Raw genomic sequence first — 22,622 nt, forward strand, 5'->3', positions numbered from 1 at the left:
AAATGTGATCTCACTAAAGATCTATATAGGGGAATCATGACTTCCTTCCTCCTGCCGGTGATCCCTCTGGTGATGCATCCTAGAATGTAGGAATGTAGATAGTAGGTATGTACCTGAAGTAGGTATGTACCTTAAGTAGTTGACCAATTTTTCCAGGAAGTGTTGGTTTCCTAGCAAGTTTTGGGCGATGATTATTTTGAAACAAATTGGTGCCCAGTTAGATGGCAACAGTAGAGGTTCTTTTTTACAGAGAGCTGCTTTATTTTAATTTTTAAGATGGTTTAAGAGCTTAATACTTTATGTGCCTATTACAGTTATATAAGTACCCATAGAGATTAGGTAGGCAGAAACCATTTACTCTAGCTTGATTGTAGAATTGAGAGGAAACCCACACAAGCACAATGAATACCTGAGAACATAAATGAGGCAGGTAGGTTAAATCAGACATGTTAACCACTTGCTGGCTGCCGTACATATATATATATATATATATATATATATATATATATATATATATATATATATATATATATATATATATATATATATATATATATATGTATATATATATATATATATATATATATATATATATATATATATATATATATATATATATACGTCCTGTCAGCAAGTTGTTATACCAAGATCATGGCTGCTGATATTGATTTTTATGGTGATCAGCTCTCTAGTAAAAGTGATCTAGGTGGAGCTACAGCTGTCCAACCACTTTACAGTACTAAAACAAAACCAAGGGTGTCAGCACGCGATGGGTTTATAAAAAAAGGTCTCTGGGAAGCAGCATAAAACATGAAAAGTTTAATAAGATATGCAAATAGGAAAGCCAAAATTCAGAGTCAATGTAATAATGATGTGGATGATGTAAAATTTGAATGTATTAAAAGCAGTTTACGGTATCACTGGGGTTCCCATAGCAACGGGGAGCTGACAGCATTCACAGATGGAGTGAGCCTGGCAGTGGGGAGGGGCCAATCTCCCTGCTGCACTCAGCCAGACAAAGGACCCGTTGGGCGGCCTGGACTTGTAGGCTTGGTGCGGGGGGGCTAAGGGGCACGGAGAGGTGGGGCGCCATATCCTACCTTTCAGTTTGCAGAGCCAGCTGGTGTACTGACAGGGATTGGATGAGGCTGCAGTCTGCGGTCAGATGGCAAGCCACTCTCTCTGGTGGTGTACCGGCAAGCGTGTGGCTGCTCCTGTAGAAGTACAGACGGAGGTGTCCTGGTCCAGATGAGGAAGCCGCGGGGATGGAGCCGAGGTCAGACTGGGTTGGCTCGTGTAGGTGGCGTCCAACGCTGAAGGCAGTCGAATGAGCTGGGGAAAATGCGTGTGCTCAGGAACCAGCGCGACTCGCAAGCAGTACAGTTGCCATGACTACGCATTTCACGCGCATGCGAATACATTTTTAGTGTATTTTTTCATGAAAATGTGCATTTGATAAATGGCTGCACAAATATTGTGTGGCATAAAGAAATTTAACTACCACTATTTTGTTCTTCAGTGTTTCTGCTCTCATGAAATATATAAGTTCTAGGTAATTTTCTAGCAAAAAATGCTGATTTTTAACATGTGTGAAAAGTAAAAAAAATACCTTGGACAGTAAGTGGTTAAAATAGTGTTTTTGTACCATACGTGGTCCCTTTCTCTCCTTTGTGGTCCTCAGTGGTGTAAGAATTTTAACTGAAAGAGAGCCCAGCTGTTCTTCATCTGATGAAAGCTACACTTCCATATGTAAGTCTGTTGCTCAATTCTTCCAAAAAAGATTTAAGGCCCCTTTTTCTGCTGCAACTTGTTATAGGTTGCAGTTGTTATTATAATGTTGATTACCAAAGTGCTATAACCTTTTTATGAATTTAAATAGGTAGGGTCCTCAATATATATATATATATATATATATATATATATATATATATATATATATATATATATATATATATATATATATATAATACTGCCTCCTTAAAGTTGTATTCCACTTGATTTGGCTTGAGGGTTTATTTGAGTTTGGAATGTCTGGAGACTGTACATTGTACAAAATTACACTCTTAAACTAAGAAAATTTACTTTTGTTTTTTGCCTTTTAGGGGCATTTCTTATCCCATACTTCTTAACCCTTATCTTCGCTGGAGTTCCCTTGTTTTTACTGGAGTGTTCTCTGGGACAATACACATCTATTGGTGGTCTTGGAGTATGGAGACTCGCGCCAATGTTTAAAGGTATGTGAGGAACTATTATAAAATTATTTACTGGCACCATGTCTTCTATTGTGTTTTCACAATATATGTTACATAGTTACATATCATTATTGTTTTTTGTGTGTGTAATGTTGAAATGTATGTACAGATATGCGTACCATGTCAAAAATAATTAATTAACACATAGGGCAGTGAGAGTGTAGGTGGCAGATACAATAAACCTTTATGAAAATTAGAGAAATTTTTTTAAAAAATGACTGCGCTATATTAATAAGACAGTAGCAGCCAGCACTGCAATCTAACAAAATTGCATGAATACATGAAATAAAAAAGTGCAGCGCTAAATATAAAAAGTGAATATTGACATATCAACATAATAAAGTGCTCTTTGCAAACATGTGACTGCCAGTGGCGGTGCGTCCATAAAGCACCACCCCCTCTCTCCAGCCACCCCCTCTATCACCAATAGAGAGACTTTGTAACACTAACGAGTCACTTGACACCGGTAAGGGAAAATGGCTAATTGGGCCCAATTTGGAAATTTTCACTTAGGGATGTACTCAGTTTTGTTGCCATTGGTTAAGACATTAATGGCTGTGTGTTGAGTTATTTTGAGGGGACAGCAAATTTACACTGTTATACAAGCTGTACACTCACTACTTTACATTCTAGCAAAGTGTCATTTCTTCAGTGTTGTCACATGAAAAGAATATTTACAAAAATGTGAGGGGTGTACTCACTTTTGTGAGATAATGTAGATAACCAAATATAGAAGATTAGGTGACCTGACCAACATCAACTATATAGTCCAACTGGTGATTCAAAACACTAGTTCATTCACATAAATTTGTGAGAAGAAATCCAAGAGTATTCACTTAAGGAGTCACCACGATATGTGCATCCACCACCCAGGAGAGGAGATGGAATATGGTTACCATAAGGCAGCATCAACCAAGCGTGTAGTATTAAGGATCAGGATGGTAGTCATAAAGATGGTATTTACAAGTAAGGGCGGGAACGTTTTTCTCCACAGCCGAACCACTTGTTAAGTTACAGATTGCAGCAACCATAAAAAACAAAAGACCTCCACACAGTGTAAAACCATTTGACTACAGCTTTTATTTAAAAAGTAGAAAACGCACATAAATCCAGAATATCAAGCATCAATAAAATGTCTCCTTATTGTGATCACAAAGGCATAGAAAAATGGGCACATACTGTATACCCCAGTTGAAGCCTTTGTAGACGAAACACATCGGATTGGATGAGTCCTTTCCATGCAATTTCACCCATTTTTCTATGCCTTTGTGATCACAATAAGGAGACATTTAATTGATGCTTGATATCCTGAATTTATGTAAGTTTTCTAATTTTTAAATAAAACCCATAGTCAAACAATTTTACACTATGTGGAGGTCTTTTGTTTTTTATGGTTGCTGCAATCTGTAACTTAACAAGTGGTTTAGCTGTGGAGGAAAACTTTGCTGCCCTTAAAGTGGATGTAAACCCACTCTCATCCTCTCTAAACTACTTCCATAGTGATTCTCTATAAGGATATACATGCCTCCTGCATGTATCCTTACCTGTCAAATGTCTCCCCTCTGTCTGTTATGAGAGCCGAAAAACTGCAGATTCTGTGGGTGGGTCTGTTGTCCGGAGCTCGGTGGGTGGAGTTGTGATGTCAGTAGACTCCCCGCCCACCTCTACACTCCCCTTGTTAACATGAATTTTCTCCTGTGTATTTCTTACACTGAACTTCTGCTATGATCACTAACATCCAGTCAAAACCCAGAAAAGTCACCAGGTGACTTTAGCATGCCCAATCATGCTGAGGTGTGGAGCAGCCAATCCTGGGAGAGCTGGAGAAGAAAAGAGGAGGGGATGAGAATTACACATAATGTCTCTCTAAGGCTCCTGCATGAGATATGTAAATCACCTGTCACTCACAGCAGAGGGGAAGAAAGACTGGTGTTTCTCTGTCTGTAGGTTTTTATCTCACTGAAAAAAGATAAGAGGATTGCTCAGAGCTGGATTAACTCTTTGTGGCAAGACTGGGCACAGATGACATGAAATCCTATACTGTACAAGTTACAAGCCTAAATAAAACAAAAAAATTGGGGTTTACATCCACTTTAACCACTTCCCAACCAGGCCAATTCCGACATTTCTCTCCTACATGAAAAAATCAAATTTTGTTTGCTAGAAAAATACATAGAAGCTCCAAACATTATATATGTTTTTTTAGCAAAGACCCTAGAGAATACAATGGCGGTCATTGCAACTTTTTATCTTGCATGGTATTTGCGCAGAAATTTTTCAAACGCTTTTTTTTGGAAAAATAAAAACAGTTTTGTGCTTAAAGGAAAACAGTAAAGTTAGTCCAATTTTTTTGCATAATGTCAAATATGAAGTTACGCCGAGTAAATAGATACCCAACATGTCACGCTTAAAATTGCACATGCTCGTGGAATGGCACCAAACTTCAGTACTTAAAAATCCCCATAGGCAACACTTTAAATTGTTTTACTGGTTACATGTTTTGAGTTACAGAGGAGGTCTAGGGCTAGAATTATTGCTCTCACTCTACCAATCGCGGCGATACCTCACATGTGTATTTGAACACCGTTTTCATATGTGGGCGGGACTTACTTCTGCGTGCGAGCACACAGCGCTTTAAATTTTTTTTTTTTGGTTCATTTTACTTTTTTTTTTTTTTTTTTTTTAGTTTGACACTTTAAAAAAATATTTTTTTGATCACTTTTATTCCTATTACAAGAAATGTAAACATCCAAACATCCCTTGTAATAGGAATTTGACATAATCGGTCCTCTTTGCAGTGAGACCTCACATCTCACCTCTAGGCTGGGAAACCTGAAATCAAAAAATAATAATAAAACGATCTCGGCTTCCCAGCCGAGGCGGTGCCATTTGTTTGATTGCAGAGGCCGGGCGTGACGTCATGACGTTACGCCCGGCCTCCGAACGATCATAGAGAAATCTCTATGGTCACCATCCGGGGCTGGCGGATCCTGTCTCTGGTGAGTTAGTAGAAGCACCGGAGGGTGGCGGGAGGGGGGGACATCGCCCCTCGCTGCCCGTAAGAATGATCAAGCGGTGGAACAGCCTCTATGATCATTCTTATGATGTAAGGAATTGCCGGCTGAAAAAGCCGATATCTGAATGATGCCTGCAGCTGCACCCAGTGCCGGACCAAGACATTGTGCTGCCTGGTACCAAGAGTGAATTGCTGCCCCCCCCCCAAAAAAAAAAAAAATGCCCCCACATCCATTATTTTATATCATGATAATTAAAGTGGACCTGTCATGGCTCTATACATGCGTATAGGAGTGTAAAGAGGACCTGTTATGGCTCTATTCATGTATAGGAGTATAAAGAGGACCTGTCATGGCACTATACGTGTATATATAAGTATAAAGAGGACCTGTCATGGCTCTATACATGTATAGGATTATAAAGAGGACCTGTCATGGCTCTATACATGTATATAGGAGAATAAAGAGGACCTGGTAACTACTGGTACCATCCACTGCCCTATTGACACCATCCACTGCCCTACTAACACTGTCCACCTCCCTCCCCACAGACTCCCCTTCTCTTTTATCAGTCCCCCCTCGATTAGATCAGGGAACCCACCCATCAGTGTCCCCTGTGCCGAAAGACCCCCCATTAGACTGCCTTACCGAGAGCCTCTTCGAGTCAGGAAGTGTGGGAGCTGGAGTTTGGGGTGGAGCCCCTCTACTGTAGTGCTGTTTTTCTTCCTTCCATTGTGTGGGGAGCCTTGGGGAGAAGTGTGTCGGCAAGACACAGGATTCAGGACACATCCGAACTGATGCACTCGCTCACAGGGCTGCTGTTAGCAATTAGTGGGGACCCATACAGCCATCCTCATGGGGCCCTCATCCCCTGAGGAGGGAAAGAGGTGGGGGAGGGAGATGAGAAAGGGGAAGGTAAGGCAGGGGGGAGGAGGCAGGGGAGAGAGGTGGTGAGAGTGGGGGTGAGAGGGGTGGGGATGAGAGAGAGAGAGAGGGGTGGGGGTGAGAGAGGGGCACTAGGGAAAGAGTGGTGGGTGCGAGAGAGGGGGTGAGCGAGAGGCTGAGAGAAAGAGAGAGTGAGTGGGAAAGTGAGAGAGAGAGAGGGGGGCTGACACAGAGGAGGAGGGCTGACACAGAGGAGGGGGGGTGACACAGAGGAGGGGGAGCTGACAGAGGAGGGGGAGCTGACAAAGGAGAGGGGATGACACAGAGGAGAGGGGGTGACACAGAGAAGAGGGGGTGACAGAGGAGGGGGAGCTGACAGAGGAGGGGGAGCTGACATATAGGAGGGAGTGACTCAGAGGAGGGGATGACAGAGGAAGGGACCTGACACAGAGGAAGGGGAGCTGACACAGAGGAAGGTGAGCTGACACAGAGGAGGGGGTTGACACAGAGGAGGGGGTGACACAGAGGAGGGGGTGACAGAGGAAGGGAGCTGACACAGAGGAGGGGGAAGACACAGAGAGGGGGTGACACAGAGGAGAGAGGGGTGACACAGAGGAGAGGGGGTGACACAGAGGAGAGGGGGTGAAAGAGGAGGGGGTTGACACAGAGGAAAGGGGTGACACAGAGGAGGAGGGGGGTGACACAGAGGAGGAGGTGACACAGAGGAGGAGGGTGACACAGAGGAGGAGGGAGACACAGAGGAGGGGGGTGACACAGAGGAGAGGGTGACACAGAGCAGGGGGGTGACACAGAGGAGAGGGTGACGCAGAGGAGGGGGTGACACCGAGGAGGGGGGTGACACAGGGGGTGACACAGAGGAGGGGGGTGACACAGAGGAGAGGGTGACACAGAGGAGGGGGTGACACAGGGGGTGACACAGAGGAGGGGGTGACACAGGGGGTGACACAGAGGAGGGGGTGACACAGAGGAGGGGGTGACACGGGGAGGGGGGTGACACAGGGGGTGACACAGAGGAGGGGGTGACACAGGGGGTGACACAGAGGTGGGGGGTGACACAGAGGAGGGTGGGGGGCTCAGAGGAGGGGGTGATACAGAGGAGGGGGGTGACACAGAGGAGGGGGTGACACGGGGGTGACACAGAGGAGAGGGTGACACAGAGGAGGGGGGTGACACAGAGGAGGGAGGTGACACAGGGGGTGACACAGAGGAGGGGGGTGACACAGAGGAGGGGGGTGACATAAAGGAGGGGGGTGACACAGGGGTTGACATAGAGGAGAGGGTGACACAGAGGAGGGGGTGACACAGAGGAGGGGGGTGACACAGAGTAGGGGGGTGACACAGCAGAGGGGGTGACACAGAGGAGAGGGTGACACATAGGAGGGGGTGACACAGAGAGGGTGACACAGAGGGGGGGTGACACATAGGAGGGGGGTGACACAGGGGGTGACACAGAGGAGGGGGGTGACACAGCGGAGGGGGTGACACAGAGGAGAGGGTGACACAGAGGAGGCGGGGTGACACATAGGAGGGGGATGACACAGCGGAGGGGGTGATACAGAGGAGGGGGGGTGACACATAGGAGAGGGGTGACACAGCGAAGGGGGTGACACAGAGGAGGGGGGGTAAGCTGACAAAGCAGATGAGACCTCAGGAGACACACATCATGAGGCAGGACTCCGGGAGCAAACAGGCGCGATTATCGAATCCACAGTCCAGCCCTGCCCCCGCTTCTACACGTGACCAGCACCAGCTCCGCAGGGCCATTCACAGACCCCCATGTCTGCCACCCGGCCTGCCCCACACATGATCCGTTCGGCTAATCACAGGGCACCCGCTGGCTCAGAGCGCACCACTGTGTGACAGTGATAGAAGCGGGCACAGGATCATGCGCACAACCCTCTAGATGGGGTCAAAACTGGACAGGTGACATTGTGGCAACCCTAGCTGGCTGGCAGGCGGCAATTTGCCGCCCCCTTGAAAGTGCTGCCTGGAGCCATTGCTCCATCGGGTCCCATGGTAGGGCCGGCCCTGGTTGCACCCATCATTCAAATATACCCCTGCAAAGTCAAGGACGTTATATGACGGCCGGCAGTGGGTAAGTGGTTAAATATGGATACAATCTTTATGACTACCATCCGGATCCTTAATACTACATGCTTGGTTGATGCTGCCTTATGGAAAACATATTCAATCTCCTCTCCTGGGTGGTGGATACACATATCGTGGTGACTCAAGTCAAGTAAATACTCTCGCATTTTTCTCACAAATTTATGTGAATGAACTAGTGTTTTGAATCCCCAATTGGACTACACAGTTGATGTTGGTCATGTCACTCAAGTTTCTTTAATTTTATTTTTATATATGAAAGTATATTTTTGCACAGTGCACTTTATTATGTTTATACGTCAATATTCAGTTGATGCTGTTCAGGTCACCTAATCTTCTATATTTGGTCTTTATGAAAATTAAACTTTATATCAGTGTGTATAAAACCAGAAAACAACAAGCTGCTTTTTCATTCCCATTGATTGTGTGGGGGAAAGCAGAATTTTAAATGCAAATAAAAGTCCATCTACACATGCCCTTTCTTGGTGACTGGATCTGTCAAAAACCTTACCTTTTAACTGAAACATGTTTGTCTCAGTTTATTACATTCTACACTATAAGAGCATAGTCTGTTTATTGGGAAGCCAAATAATTTATAAAATGGAATTACAGAATTGGTTATGAAAATCGGTCTGATATAGATCTTCTTTGTACTTGTAGTGCTCATCCCCATAGGGGCCGCTGTGGATTTAAGTAGGTTCTTTCCCAAGTTAGTGCAAAGAAGCCATGCACACAACAGCAGTCCATCCAGTCTGGCTCAATAAATAGTCTAGGCGTGACTTTTTGTTGCACCAATGTGTGCATATCACTCCTGTGTGATAGTGACAGGAAGTCACGGTCAAGGCTTTGACTGGGCCATTCTAACACATGAAACACATCAAAATTTTAGGGGGGGGAACAAACCTGGCTCCCCCCCCCCCCAAGGCAGATCTATAGGAGATTGCACAGACTTATTATGGTCTGCTGAAAAAGGGGATTGGACAGAGTATGGTCAGCTTTAGGGCAATACCAAGAAATAAACTGCTTTCATATAGGAAAGAGGAGGGATAGCCAGCATATACACAACCAGCAGGAAGGGGTGTGCAGGGATGGATGGACAGGTAGGTGAGTAGGTGAGTGGATGGATTTATGGATGGATGGGTGAGGGGATGGATGGGTGGGAGGATGGATGGATAGGTGGGTGGGTGGATAGGTGGGTGGGTGGATAGGTGGGTGGTCGGATGGATAGGTGGATGGATGGATGGATAGGTGGGTGGATGGAAGGATGGATAGGTGGGTGGGTGGATAGGTAGGTGGATGGATGGATAGGTGGGTGGATGGATGGATAAGTGGGTGGATGGATGGATGGATGGAAAGCTGGCTAGATGGATGGAGGGATGGGTGGATGCATAGGTGGATGGATGGGTGGATGGATGGATAGATAGATGGATGGATGGATGGATGGATGGATGGATGGATGGATGGATGGACAGATGGGTGGATGGATGGGTGGGTGAATAGGTGAGTGGATGGATGGGTGGGTGGGTGGATGAATGGGTGGATGGATAGGTGGGTGGATGGATGGGTGGAGGGATGGGTGGGTGGGTGGATGGATGCAGCGAGGAAGGAGATACAGTATTTAATGATCAGGAGATGATAGAGCTGCCTGTCAGTGTTCTGATCCAGCGCAGATCAGTGTACAGTGAAGGAAGCTTGTCTTCCCCACCTGCTGTCATCTCCTGTCCTCCCAGCACAAAGTCAACATACCATCCAGTATGATCTGACCCCCCTGCCAGGGAGAAGCTCTGATCTCAGATTGGGAGTAAATGCAGCTGGGTTAGAGGATAGGAGAGATCGAACAACTAGCATAACATTACCCACTGCGTGCCTGGCTACCCCTCCCCCTACCTGTAACAATAGGTATCCCAAACAGTAGGGGACAGAGAAAGAAAGGGGCTAACCGAATGGCAGTAAACACTAATGGTCAAGTATCAAAATGTAATGATTTATTGGTATACCGTATTTAAAACATGGAGGTAAATAGATAAGACCAATGACAAACTAGCCCTGGCTCGGATTGGGGACGAGCCACAGTGGGCTGATCAAAACCAACCAAAGATAGGGGGGACAAGACAACATGTAACAAATATTGAACAAAAACGTTCGGACGCCAGGTAGATTGGTGTCAGTCTAATCCCCTGTAGTGAGATGGAGTATCCAGCAGTTGCTGAGTTAGGGATAGACTAGCACCAACCCCCATGGGGGCTCTAACCAGTTGAGGAAAAGGGGACTGGGTTGGAAGGATGGGGGTCCGACAGAGTCCTGTAATGGCTATATGTGGGAATAGTCCTGTGATATGGCCGCTTAAAGCAAGTTAATTGCCAAAACTGCTGAGAAATCCAGAGGGGAGACAAAGTCCATCAGTGCATACAAAGTCCTATACACGGGTCCCCTTTTCCTCCACTGGCTCGAGCCCCCAGGGGGGGTTGGTGCTAGTCTATCCCTAACTCAGCAACTGCTGGATACTCCATCCCACTACAGGGGGTTAGACTGACACCAATCTACCTGGCGTCCAGACATTTTTGTTCAATATTTATTACATGTTGTCTTGTCCCCCCTATCTGTGGTTGGTTTTGATCAGCCCACTGTGGCTCATCCCAATCTTAGCCAGGGCTAGTTTGTCATTGGTCTTATCTATTTACCTCCATGTTTTAAATATACCAATAAATCATTACATTTTGATACTTGACCATTAATGTTTACTGCCATTCGGTTAGCCCCTTTCTTTCTCTGTCCCCTACTGTTTGGGATACCTGTTGTTACAGTTTTTTCCAGGGGCTGAATCGCAGTCATTAAAATACTTGGTATATTGTGTATACATGGTTAACCAAGCCTTATTTTTTTATACATATTTTTAAACCCTCCCCCTACCTCCCACACATTTAACACTAGCAGCCCCATCCAGATGTACTTTCCCGGGAATGCTTCAACCCTTCACTGCCTCTGCACTCCCCCCTCCTCCTCCACAGATCCACTACACAGGCAGCTGCTGCGATCACACTGCAGGTCTGAGAGCACAACACAAGTGTGCTCTGCTTAATCTTACCTCCTAGCAGCTTCTTCAGTGATATGCCCCGATCACCGGCCGACTCCTCTGCTCATCTCTCGTGTTCCATCGGACCAGCCAGGATGAGTCACTCAAAAAAAACGGAAGTGATTGGCGGGTCCGATAAAAGTACCACCCTACGTCCTACGGACCCGCCAATCATTACTACCACAGGACACATCATGCCAGAGTGGGAGTGCACTCCACGGGCAGTCTAAACGCTAGCCGACAGATTTGCTTGCCCGCGATCACATGATTGCGATGACGTAATGTTTCCCATAGCACCTCTGTGTCCGGCGCCCTGTCCCCCCCCCCCCCCCGCACACATTTAAAGGGACATTTTTTTTTTTTTAAACTCTTGTTATTTATTTTTTTTTTATTTATTTTTTGATGAGTAGCTTTGGGGGGGAGTCGGCGCCCCTGCGCCCCCTATGGATGGGCCGCCACTGGTTGTACTGCTGGAAGGTGAACCTCCGTCCCAGTCTCAAGTCTTTTGCAGACTCTAATGCCGCGTACACACGGTCGGACTTTTCGTCTACAAAAGTCCAACGGACGCTGACGGACTAAAGCTGGCTGGTAATCCGATCGTGTGTGGGCTTCTCCGGACTTTCAACGGACTTTTTTAGCCTAAAATCCGACGGACTTTAGATTTGAAGCATGCTTCAAATCTTTACGTCGTAAGTACGACGGACCCCGAAGTCCGCTCGTCTGTATGCTAGTCCGACGGACAAAAACCCATGCTAGGGCAGCTATTGGCTACCGGCTATGAACTTCCTTATTTTAGTCCGGTGTACGTCATCACGTACGAATCCGTCGGACTTTTGTGTGGTCGTGTGTAGGCAAGTCCGTTCGTTAGAAAGTCTGCTGCAAGTCCGCTGAAAGTCCGCCGGAAGTCTGTCGGACAGGCTGTCGGACTTTTGTAGACGAAAAGTCCGACCGTGTGTACGCGGCATTACAGGTTTTCTTCTAAGATTGCTGTGTATTTGGCTCCATCCATCTTGCCATCAACTCTGACCAGCTTCCCTGTCCCTGCTCCTGCTGAAGAAAAGCATCCCCACAACGTGATGCTGCCACCAGCATGTTTCACGATGGGGATGGTGTATTCAGGGTGATGTGCAGTGTTGGTTTTCCGCCACACATAGAGTTTTGCTTTTAGGCCAAAAAGTTACATTTTGGTCTCATCTGACCAGAACACCTTCTTCCACATGTTTGCTGTGTCCCTCACATGGCTTCTCACAAACTGCAAACAGAACTTCTTATGGCTTTCTTCTTGCCACTCTTCAATAAAGGCCAGATTTGTGGAGTGCACCATTAATAGTTGTCCTATGGACAGATTCTCCCACCTAAGCTGTGGATCTCTGCAGCTCCTCCAGAGTTACCATGGGCCTCTTGGCTGCTTTTCTGATTAATGTTCTCCTTGCCCGGCCTGTCAGTTAAGGTGGACAGCCATGTCTTGGTAGGTTTGCAGATGTGCCATACTCTTTTTATTTTATTGACGATGAATTGAACAGTGCTCCGTGAGATGTTCAAAGTTTGTTCAAAGATGTTCAAAGTTATTAAAATATTTTTAATAACCTAACCCTGCTTTAAACGTTTCCCCAACTTTATCCCTGACCTGTCTGATGTGTTCATTGGTCTTCATGATGCTGTTTGGTGCTAAGGTTCTCTAACTAACCTCTGAGGTCTTCACAGAACAGCTGTATTTATACTGAGATTAAATTAGACACAGGTGGACTCTGTTTACTAATTAGGTGATTTCTAAAGGCAATTGGTTCCATTAGATTTTAGTTAGGGGTATCAGAGTAAAGGGGGCTGAACACAAATGCACGCCACACTTTTCACATATTTATTTGTAAAAAATTTTGAAAATCATTTATCATTTTCCTTCCACATTATGTTGGTCTATCACATAAAATCCCAATAAAATACATTTATGTTTTTGGTTGTAACATTATTATGATTCACAATTTATATAGCGCCAACAGTTTACGCAGCGCTTTACAATGTGGAGGAGGACAGCACAATTACAGTACAGTTCAATACAGAAAGGACAGGAGGGCCCTGCTCGTAGAGCTTACAATCTAAAGGGAGGGGGTGGTGGTACAAAAGGTAATAGATGTGGTGGAGGGTCCCAAGGACAGAGCCTTGGGGTCCCAACAGAGAGAAGAAGAAGAGTAGAGGAGATGGAGTTGTAAGTGACACTGAAAGTGCGCTGAGATAGGTAGGAGGACAATCAGGATAAGGCAGAATCACAGAGGCCAAGGGAGTGTAGTTTGCTGAGGAGGAGCAGGTGGTCAACTGTGTCGAAGGCAGTAGAGAGGTCTAAGAGTATGAGTATGGAGTAATGGCCATTGGTTTTAGCAGTTAGTAGGTCATCAGTGAGTTTTAGTAGGGCAGTTTCAGTAGAATGTTGTGGACGGAAGCCGGACTGTAGGGGGTCGAGAAGGTTGTTGTCCATGAGGTAGCAACTCATTGAGTCATGGACAAGGCGTTCGAGGAGATTGGAGGCAAATGGGAGCAGGGAGATGGGTCTTAAGTTATTCAAACAGGTGGGCTCTAGTGAGGGTTTTTTTAAGTATGGGGGTAACCAGTGCATGTTTGAGCAGGGAGTGAAAGGTGCCGGAGGAGAGGGAGAGGTTGAAGATGTGGGTTAGGGAGTTTAGGATAGAGTGGGAAGGTGGTCACAGTAATTGTGAGGGGACAGGGTCCAGGGGACAGGTGGTGAGGTGGGCCATGGAGAGGAATTTATCAACTTTATTGGTGGTAACTGGGCAGAAGGAGGAGAATATTGAGTGTGGTGTTGGACCTGATGTCTTGGGTAGGGGAGGAAGTTGAATGCTGGATATCTCCTTGCGAATGGTGTCAATTTTGCTTTTGAAATGGTTGGCAATCTGTTGAGCGGTAAGCAAGTTGGTGGGTGGGGGCAGTGGGGGGTGAGTTACGGAATTAAGGGTAGAAAAGAGTTGATGAGGTTTGGATGAGAGGGTTTTGATGAGAGTGTTGTAGTAGGATTGTTTAGCAGTGTGGAGGCAGGGGTTGTATTTGAGAAGGGCAGATTTGTAAAGGGTAAAGTCTTGCAGGGACTTAGATTTACACCATGTTCGCTCAGGAGCACGGCTGCGTCTCTTGAGACTTCTGGTGTCGTCTGTTTGCCAGAGTTGTAGCAGATGGGGCTTGGTTCTGCATGTAGCTAGAGGAGCATGTCTAGGTAACATGACAAAATGTGGAAAATTTCAAGGGGTATGAATACTTTTTCAAGGCACTGTATTGATATATTGTTATATGCAATCCACTAAATCGAATATGCATCAGTTTGTAGTTGGTTCTTAAATACTGTAAAGGATATTTATGATTTAGGGAGGGTTGCACTTTTTTCCTTAATTGTTTATATTCATTGAATGTGTAAGGGGTGTGAAATAAATTTGATGCAAGCACAGCTCCTGATAATAGCCATTTTTATTTACTACATGATGAAACACATTTTCATACCTGATATATGTGAGTGACTAGAATTTTATTATGAAAATCTTTCTTTCTCTCTTTCTCTGTCTTTCTGTTCAATGCACATTTGTTTTCTCTACAGGTGTGGGGCTGGCTGCTGCTGTTCTCTCCTTCTGGCTAAATATTTACTATATTGTTATTATCTCCTGGGCCATTTATTATTTATATAATTCATTTACCACAGTAAGTATTGGTGCATTTATTTTCCTGATGAGCTTGTTTGGTGAACTGATTTACAATGTAGTCATGTAATATCTGATTACCAAAGTGTATCCCACACTTCAAGGCAGATATAAAACACACAAAATACCCGAATTTGACTTAGTATCAACATCCTTCATTCTCCTGCACAGCAGAACTCAGACTGGAATAGCGAGGGGCAGCACTAGGTGTGCTGCATCTAAATGTGAGCAGGGGTATAAACGTAATAGTAAGCTGCTGCTCCTTTACTGTTCAATCAGCAGAGAGATGATGCCTTTTCTGTCTTTGCTGTAAAAGAAAAAGGGATGCCATCCTCATATGCTGCTGTAAATCTCAGAACCAAACAGACAGAAATGCAAATCCTTTGGCAGGTGAAGCAGCACCCATATATATATTTTAATGGCACTATTGGTTGTTTGTTCAAAGTGCAGCTTTAATAGCACTACTTTTCTATGTATGAAAAGTGATATTGGAGTTTTTCTACATGGTAATAGAAGTCTGAATCTGCTGTCCATGGTGCTGAACTAAATTCACAAAAAATTATGTGTGCCAAATCAAATAGCACAGACTATAAGGCCATTTCCTTTGTATTTCTTCTGCCAGCAAAAACACATACATGCCTTGGTTACTAGGACTGAGCTCTTATATAAAATATACTAGTTGGATAAAAGTCAGAGCTATAGGTGAAATAATCTTCCAGGCAGTCCAATCTTCATGGAATCCACATGGACATGTCTTCAACCTTAGACAACCCAAATGGACCACTGTAGGTTTTAAGCCACCAATGTATCTACTGGAGCCCTGCTGCCCTCTTCAATTCAGAGAAAACCAGAACTAGAAGCAAACAAAGAAAAAAGAAGCACCAGCTTAGTGCATTACTGTATACCTCTTTAATAAATATTTAAAAATAAGTATATTATACTCACAAAGGAGAAATATTACAGGCATTAAAAACACATTACCAGACCCACAACGATTGGGTAGGGTGCAGCTGATGCATTTTGGGGATAAGCCGCCTTCCTCAGAGGTGAAGTGTTTTTAATGCCTGTGATATTTCTCCTTTTGTGAGTATAATGTATTTATTTTTAAATATTTATTAAAGAGGTATGCAGTTAAGCAGTAGGCTGGTGTGCCTTCTTCCTTTGTTTGCTTCTTATATACTGTATTATAACACCACCACCATTCTGCTGGACAGGTGAGATAGCATGTGTAAAGAAACCCACACTGGAAAATATAAGAATTGTGTGGCAGCTTTCAGATGCAGGGAGTATAGCAAACCCAAATCAACAAGAAAAATAAAACAAAAAATGTTTAGCGCCACTTTAAAAATATATACAAATTACACAAATGTATCAATCTATGTGCAAAATAAATCAATCCATAAAATAATATGAATGTCTAAGTGAAGTATTATTCTGCATTAGTGAAAACTGAAGAAATGGTCCACCACCTTTAAAAGTGAAATAACTCTTCTTTAAAGCGGTAGTAAACCGCCAGTGATTTTTTTTTTTAACCTGCAAGGCAAAGTGAAACTTACCTTAGAACGAAGCCCTTCCAGCGGTGAGCTGTCACAGCTGACAGGGCTTCCATCTTCACCCATCTTCCTTCGTGGATCTTGGCTGTGTGAGTAGGCGGAGCCGCAATGACGTCACTACCGTGCATGCGTTCGGAAGCCACTGTTTACAGCATGGGACTATGAAGGAACGGGTGGCCGTTCCTTCAGAGCGCATGCACCAGTGATGTCACCAGCTGCATGTACAGTAAATATCTCCTACAAGGTGCACGTTTTGGAGATATTTACAATACCTATAGTTAAAGTGTAAGTTCACCTTTACAGAAAAATCTGTACGGCGAGCTTACAAAAGAACCCCCTCCTCATCCCCCCCAGTCCCACTGACCTGTTGCGTGGCGATCTCCCATTCTGAGCCCTGCTATAGCCTCGTCATGGGTCTGGGGCTTAAAAATCCCCATTTACACATCTTCTTCCCCGCTGACAGGACGGGCTGTGGGGATTTCTAAGCCCCGCACCCGTGTTGTGGCTATAGCAGGGCTTAGAACGGGAGGGGGGGCTTGTGTAAGTTCACCTTTTAGATTTTTCTGTAAAGGTGAACTTACCCTTTAAGCTTTATTATGGGCTCACCTATAGGTAGAATTCATGTATGGGAGTTTACCAGAATGGATGACTGCCCTTACAACAGTATAAGGTCCTGTGACTCATGACAGAACTCTCCAGAATGCATGTGAAACTTCACAATAATCTGCATGCAATGGCACCTCCAGATGAAGTGCTTTCTTTTGATTTTAATGTGGATTGTTTTTACATCATATTTTATTAAACTACTACACTATTGGAGATAATTCCTGGCTCCTGGTGGGTTTTTTTTTATCATAGCTCGATTCCATCTGGAAATGCCATTGGACACAGATTATTGTGAAGTCTCACATGCCCTTTGGGAAGTTCTGACATGAGTCACAGGCGCTTATGCTGTTGTAAGGGCAGCCATCCGTTCTCGAGAGTGTTGACTCACTCGATGTCTTGTGAGACATGTCCATGTCCATGAATGTTGACTACATGTAGGCATTAGGTATGCTACATGCCTGATGGCTTATCTTACAGATACTAAGTTACTATACATTCATCTACTCCTGAAGAAGTGAACTAAGAGTCACAAAACGTGTTGAGTTTTTGGATGCAATTTATGTTTTAATCATGTTTTAATCATGTATTGACAGTTGGATTGTATATGGTCAACATTATATTTAATTATGTATGAAATACATTGATATGGATTCATTACAAATCAGCTTGTTACCATTTTATCCTCCTTTTGTATGGAATATTTATTCATTTATTAAACAACAATGTTGGAAACTAGTTATTCATTATGTGTTGTGCCTCATTTAAAGTCCCAGGACAAATACGTTGGTTGTATGGATATGAAGGATGGAGGCACATCACTGGGTGCATCAGGCCACATTCTATTTTGTTATATTTAAGAAGAAATGTCCCCAACTGTTTGCATACCTTCTACCAAAAGACCCTTGAGACAATGAGCACAGATTGAATATTTTGGGCACAATGGATATCGTATTGTATTGCTTGTATTTACAATATATCCTGTAGTTGCAGATGTTCTTCACACTCCCAATCATCTAACCAACAGTATTTGACAATAAAATTTTACTTTTAAAAATAATTTCTGTCATAATGTATTTTTTTGTTTAACACCTTATGAATATCCTTCTGCTCTCATTACCTCTTTATTATCTGAAATGAGTATTCATTTATTTCATCCAGCCCTCTTATGCCCTGTACACACGATCGGACATTGATCGGACATTCCGACAACAAAATCCATGGCTTTTTTCCGATGGATTTTGGCTCAAACTTGTCTTGCATACACACGGTCGCACAAAGTTGTCGGAAAATCCGATCGTTCTGAATGCGGTGACATAAAACACGTACGTCGGGACTATAAGCGGGGCAGTAGCCAATAGCTTTCATCTCTGAATTTATTCTGAGCATGCGCGGCACTTTGTGCGTTGGATTTGTGTACACACGATCGGAGTTTAAACGATCGGATTTTGTTGTCGGAAAATTTTATATCCTGCTCTCAAACTTTGTGTGTTGGAAATTACAACGGAAAAAGACCGATGGAGCCCACACACGATTGGAATTTCCGACAACACAATCCGATCGCACTTTTTCCGTCGGAAAATCCGACCGCGTGTACAGGGCATTAATCTCACTCTTCATCAGGGTAGAGTGCAATTTAGTACCATTGATTAGTGTATGGTGTACAAAAAAATCACAGCATCTTGTATTTACAAGCATTAGGGAATAATAAATATTCACAAATGTATATTCTGCTGCCAGACCAAAACAACATATATTTCAGAAAGGTGGGTTTATCCTTTAAGCAAGGGATATGCCATTCCTTAGGTTTCCTAGATTACCAGTGTCTGAAAAAAGATAAATGGTAACTTGATAATCAGATGACAAGTCTACTTCCTTTATATGGGCACACTTTTTATGCGAAGACCTTTACATAGTCAGGTTGAAAAAAGACACAAAGTCCATCAATAGAAAGGATAAATAAATAGAAAACCTCCATATACAGAACTTTATACACACAGCTAATCCAGAGGAAGGCAAAAAAAAAAACTATAAAACATAGTCCAATTTGCTCCAGTGGGGGAAAAAATCCTTCCTCATCCCCTGACAGTAGTCAGATATTTCCTGAATCAACAATGCCTGGTGTCATTAGCTATAAATGTTAATATCCAGTAATATTTTTGTCCATTTAGGAATCTTCTTATTAGAATAATCTACAGAGGTGGCCAGCAATATATATCTTTTGAGGGAGTATATTCCAAATTTTTTACAGCTCTTACTGTGAAGAAGCCTTTCCGTACTGTATGAGGAAGTATATCTCTTTTCCTCCAGATGTAGAGAGTTGTAGTGACCTTAAAGTGAATAACTGCACCAAGCTCACTTTATGAACCACCTATTTATTTATACATGATGATCATAAACCCCTTAATTGCCTCTTCTCATAAGAGAATACATTTAGCTCAGCTAATCTTTCCTCATATCTGGGGTCCTCCATGCCTCAGTTTTGGTTGTCCTTCTCTGTAACAAATGTGATTTCTTTTTTTGGATAACTGTGTCAGTGGAAGCCGAGTCCATTTTTAGTTTAGGACAGAGAGGAGACAAGGGCGCTCTGGTGGAGGTGGATAGCTGGTCAGTGGGATGATAGTGATGAAATGGCACTTCTGGCAGCACTTTGGTTAGAGGAGAAGCAACTCTGAAGATATACAAAGGAAAAGAAAGGCACCTCTAAGTGCAGTATGCAAAATTTAATAAAGTGCACAGAGGGTTAAAGGCACTTACTAGATCATTGAGTGTAAAAAAGCATGATAAAATCAAGAGTCCTCATCTGTGGCATTTGTCCATCCATCAGCACGGTAGTAGAGAGCAGTGTAGAGCCGTTCAGCAACTGTAGCCTTCTCATATGTGCTGGAGAGAGGAGGCAGCAGGGAGGCCTGTGTTTTAAGTTTATAGTATACAAACGTAAGGATGACATTAAATTAGTATACAGGAGTGTTACATGGTCGGCTGGGCGTCTATATGCACATGTTATAAAGGCAGCCAGGTGTTTGTACACTTGCAAATAGGATCATAAGTCTAATGTTGAATTGACAATTAATAAATATACAGCCCAGTTACAAGGGCGGCCGGGCGTCTATACACATGTGTTACAGGGGCAGCCAGGCATCTATACACATGCAAATAAGGTAATAAATCTGTTAAAAGGGGATTTTAAAAATAGGAATACGCAATGGAATATAGTGGATGTTGTGTGAATTGTACTGATTATGGCTGTAACAATGATAAAACAATGCTGGATATTACTTGACTTTACACTTATTCATAGTCAACTCAACATTAGACTTACAACCTTATTTACAAGTGTACAAGCGCCCAGCCGCCTTTATAACACGCGCATATAGAGGCCCGGCCGACCATGTAGCACGCCTGTATACTGATTCAATGTCAACCTTACATTTGTATGCTTATTTATTATTGCTAATGTAACCACTGCCATCTGTGCCCTGTACCTCTGTGTCAAATTCCTTCAGGACTTCATTGTATGTAGCACTGATATTAACGATCCAATTTGCGGGTGCACCGTCGCCTTGGCCATCCTCGTAATACACCTGTCGCTTCCCTTATCAGTGTGTATCCAACATCCGCCCATACTCCTCCCCTAACTCCTCCCCCTCACCATTCAGAAGCCAGCTTGAGGAGTATGGGCGTAGGTCTGATGAAGGAGCGGCACATGCTCCGAAACGTGTTTTCTCCCCACTGACGCCATCAGCCTTGTGTGACCCGCAGTGAACCTGGAACAAAGGCTTCCCTGCTGCCTCCTCTCTCCAGCATGTACGAAAAAGGCGTTACAGCTGCTGGACAGCTCTACACTGCTCTCTACCACCGTGCCAAGGATGGACAAATGCCACAGATGAGGACTCCTGATTTTATCATGCTTTTTAACACTTGACGATCTTGTAAGTGCTTTTAACCCTTTGTGCACTTTATTAAATTTTGCATACTGCACTTAGAGGCGCCTTTATTTTCATTTTTAGTTTATGGTAGCCTGGAGAAAGGCGAGAAACTCAGCCAGGTGGCTTCATTGCGTTATCTTATGTGCCCAGATTCTTTCTTACTCACTTTTCCAAGTGACCACTATTCCTAGGGCAGAAAATGAGAAGTCTCCCATTACGCTGCACATAAAGCCAAACAAAGTTGTCAGAGGTGCTAATATTTCCTCGCTCTTATGGAGAGATTTACCCTCTCTTCCTGCTGTAATTACCATTTTCACCAGGACAGGAAGTATTATTAAATATTCCCCCAACTGGACACAACCAGGAACAAAAATGAAGCAAGGGCTCTAACAAGCATGATAGTCTGGGATTCCACTATAACTGTTATGTGTGCACATTTTAAGTTTTAAAGCATTTCCACTTTTTGTAACCATTTAGGCTCTACCTTGGAAACACTGTGACAATCCATGGAATACGGAACGCTGTTTCTCCAATTATTCTATCGTCAACACCACCAACCTGACCAGTGCTGTGACTGAGTTTTGGGAGTAAGTTCATTTTTCATCTTCTATGTCATCTGGACTGTATTAAATGTGAATATGATTAATGTTCTCTTAAATTGCACTTACTGATGATGGTTGTGGGATGTATATGTAAATATTGGCTTAATTACAAAAATTGAGAAGGCTGATAATATGCTTCTGAAATGTACTTTAGCTGGTCCAGTGGCAGACACATTGTTCTGTGAGTTGTTTTTAATTCATGGCTCACCACCATTTTATTTGGATCATGAATAAGGGTTAGTGTACACAGACATTTGTGTTGTGACATGGTTTTGTGAAACATTCTTGCAGGATTTGGAAGGCAGCATTCAAATTTAGAATTTGATCTTATAATGCAATAGACTGAAAATAACTTATATGATAATGGGAGATGGGAGAGTACATAAGTACAGTGTTACCTTGGATTACAAGCATAATTTGTTCCAGAAGAATGCTTGTAATCCAAATCACTTTTATATCAAAGCTAGTTTCCTCATAGGAGTCAATAGAAACTCAGATAATTTGTTCCACAGTGACTGACATTGTATGCAGTACCGCATGTAGCCAGATGTGGGGGGGCCGGAAACACTCAGAGACTGCTCGGAGCTGCTCGGATGCACTCAGAGACACTCGGAGAGGCTTGGGAACGGGGTGTTTCTGAGCGGCTCTGAGTGTCACTAGCGCCCCCGCACCTCTGGCAAAATGTGGTACTGCACACCCTATTGGATTGAATCCTGCTCATCTTGCGAGACAACGCTTGCAAACCGAGTCAGGATTTAAAAAAAATAATAGCTTGTATTGTGAAACACTCGGAAACTGCGTTATTCACAATCTGAGGTATTAGTGTATTGTGTATGAGCTTAATACAAAGGCTGTAGTTGCTGATCCTTCGATTTTTACATCCTTAAGT

The 22,622-nt window shown here is 43.7% G+C and overlaps 1 protein-coding gene across 4 annotated transcripts in view; it reads left to right on the forward strand.

The window, feature by feature from the left end:
* The window catches only part of SLC6A1 (solute carrier family 6 member 1), a 275,099-nt gene that overhangs the window by 158,017 nt on the left and 94,460 nt on the right, over nucleotides 1-22,622 (forward strand). For all 4 annotated transcript variants that reach the window (XM_073592351.1, XM_073592350.1, XM_073592349.1 and 1 more), the window contains 3 exons: nucleotides 2,103-2,234; nucleotides 14,947-15,047; nucleotides 21,609-21,718. In XM_073592351.1, the coding sequence (XP_073448452.1) occupies nucleotides 2,103-2,234; nucleotides 14,947-15,047; nucleotides 21,609-21,718 (343 nt within the window). The remainder of the gene's footprint in view (nucleotides 1-2,102; nucleotides 2,235-14,946; nucleotides 15,048-21,608; nucleotides 21,719-22,622) is intronic.

This window comes from Aquarana catesbeiana, linkage group LG07, assembly GCF_042186555.1.
Source record: "Aquarana catesbeiana isolate 2022-GZ linkage group LG07, ASM4218655v1, whole genome shotgun sequence".
NCBI classification, from domain to species: domain Eukaryota; kingdom Metazoa; phylum Chordata; class Amphibia; order Anura; family Ranidae; genus Aquarana; species Aquarana catesbeiana.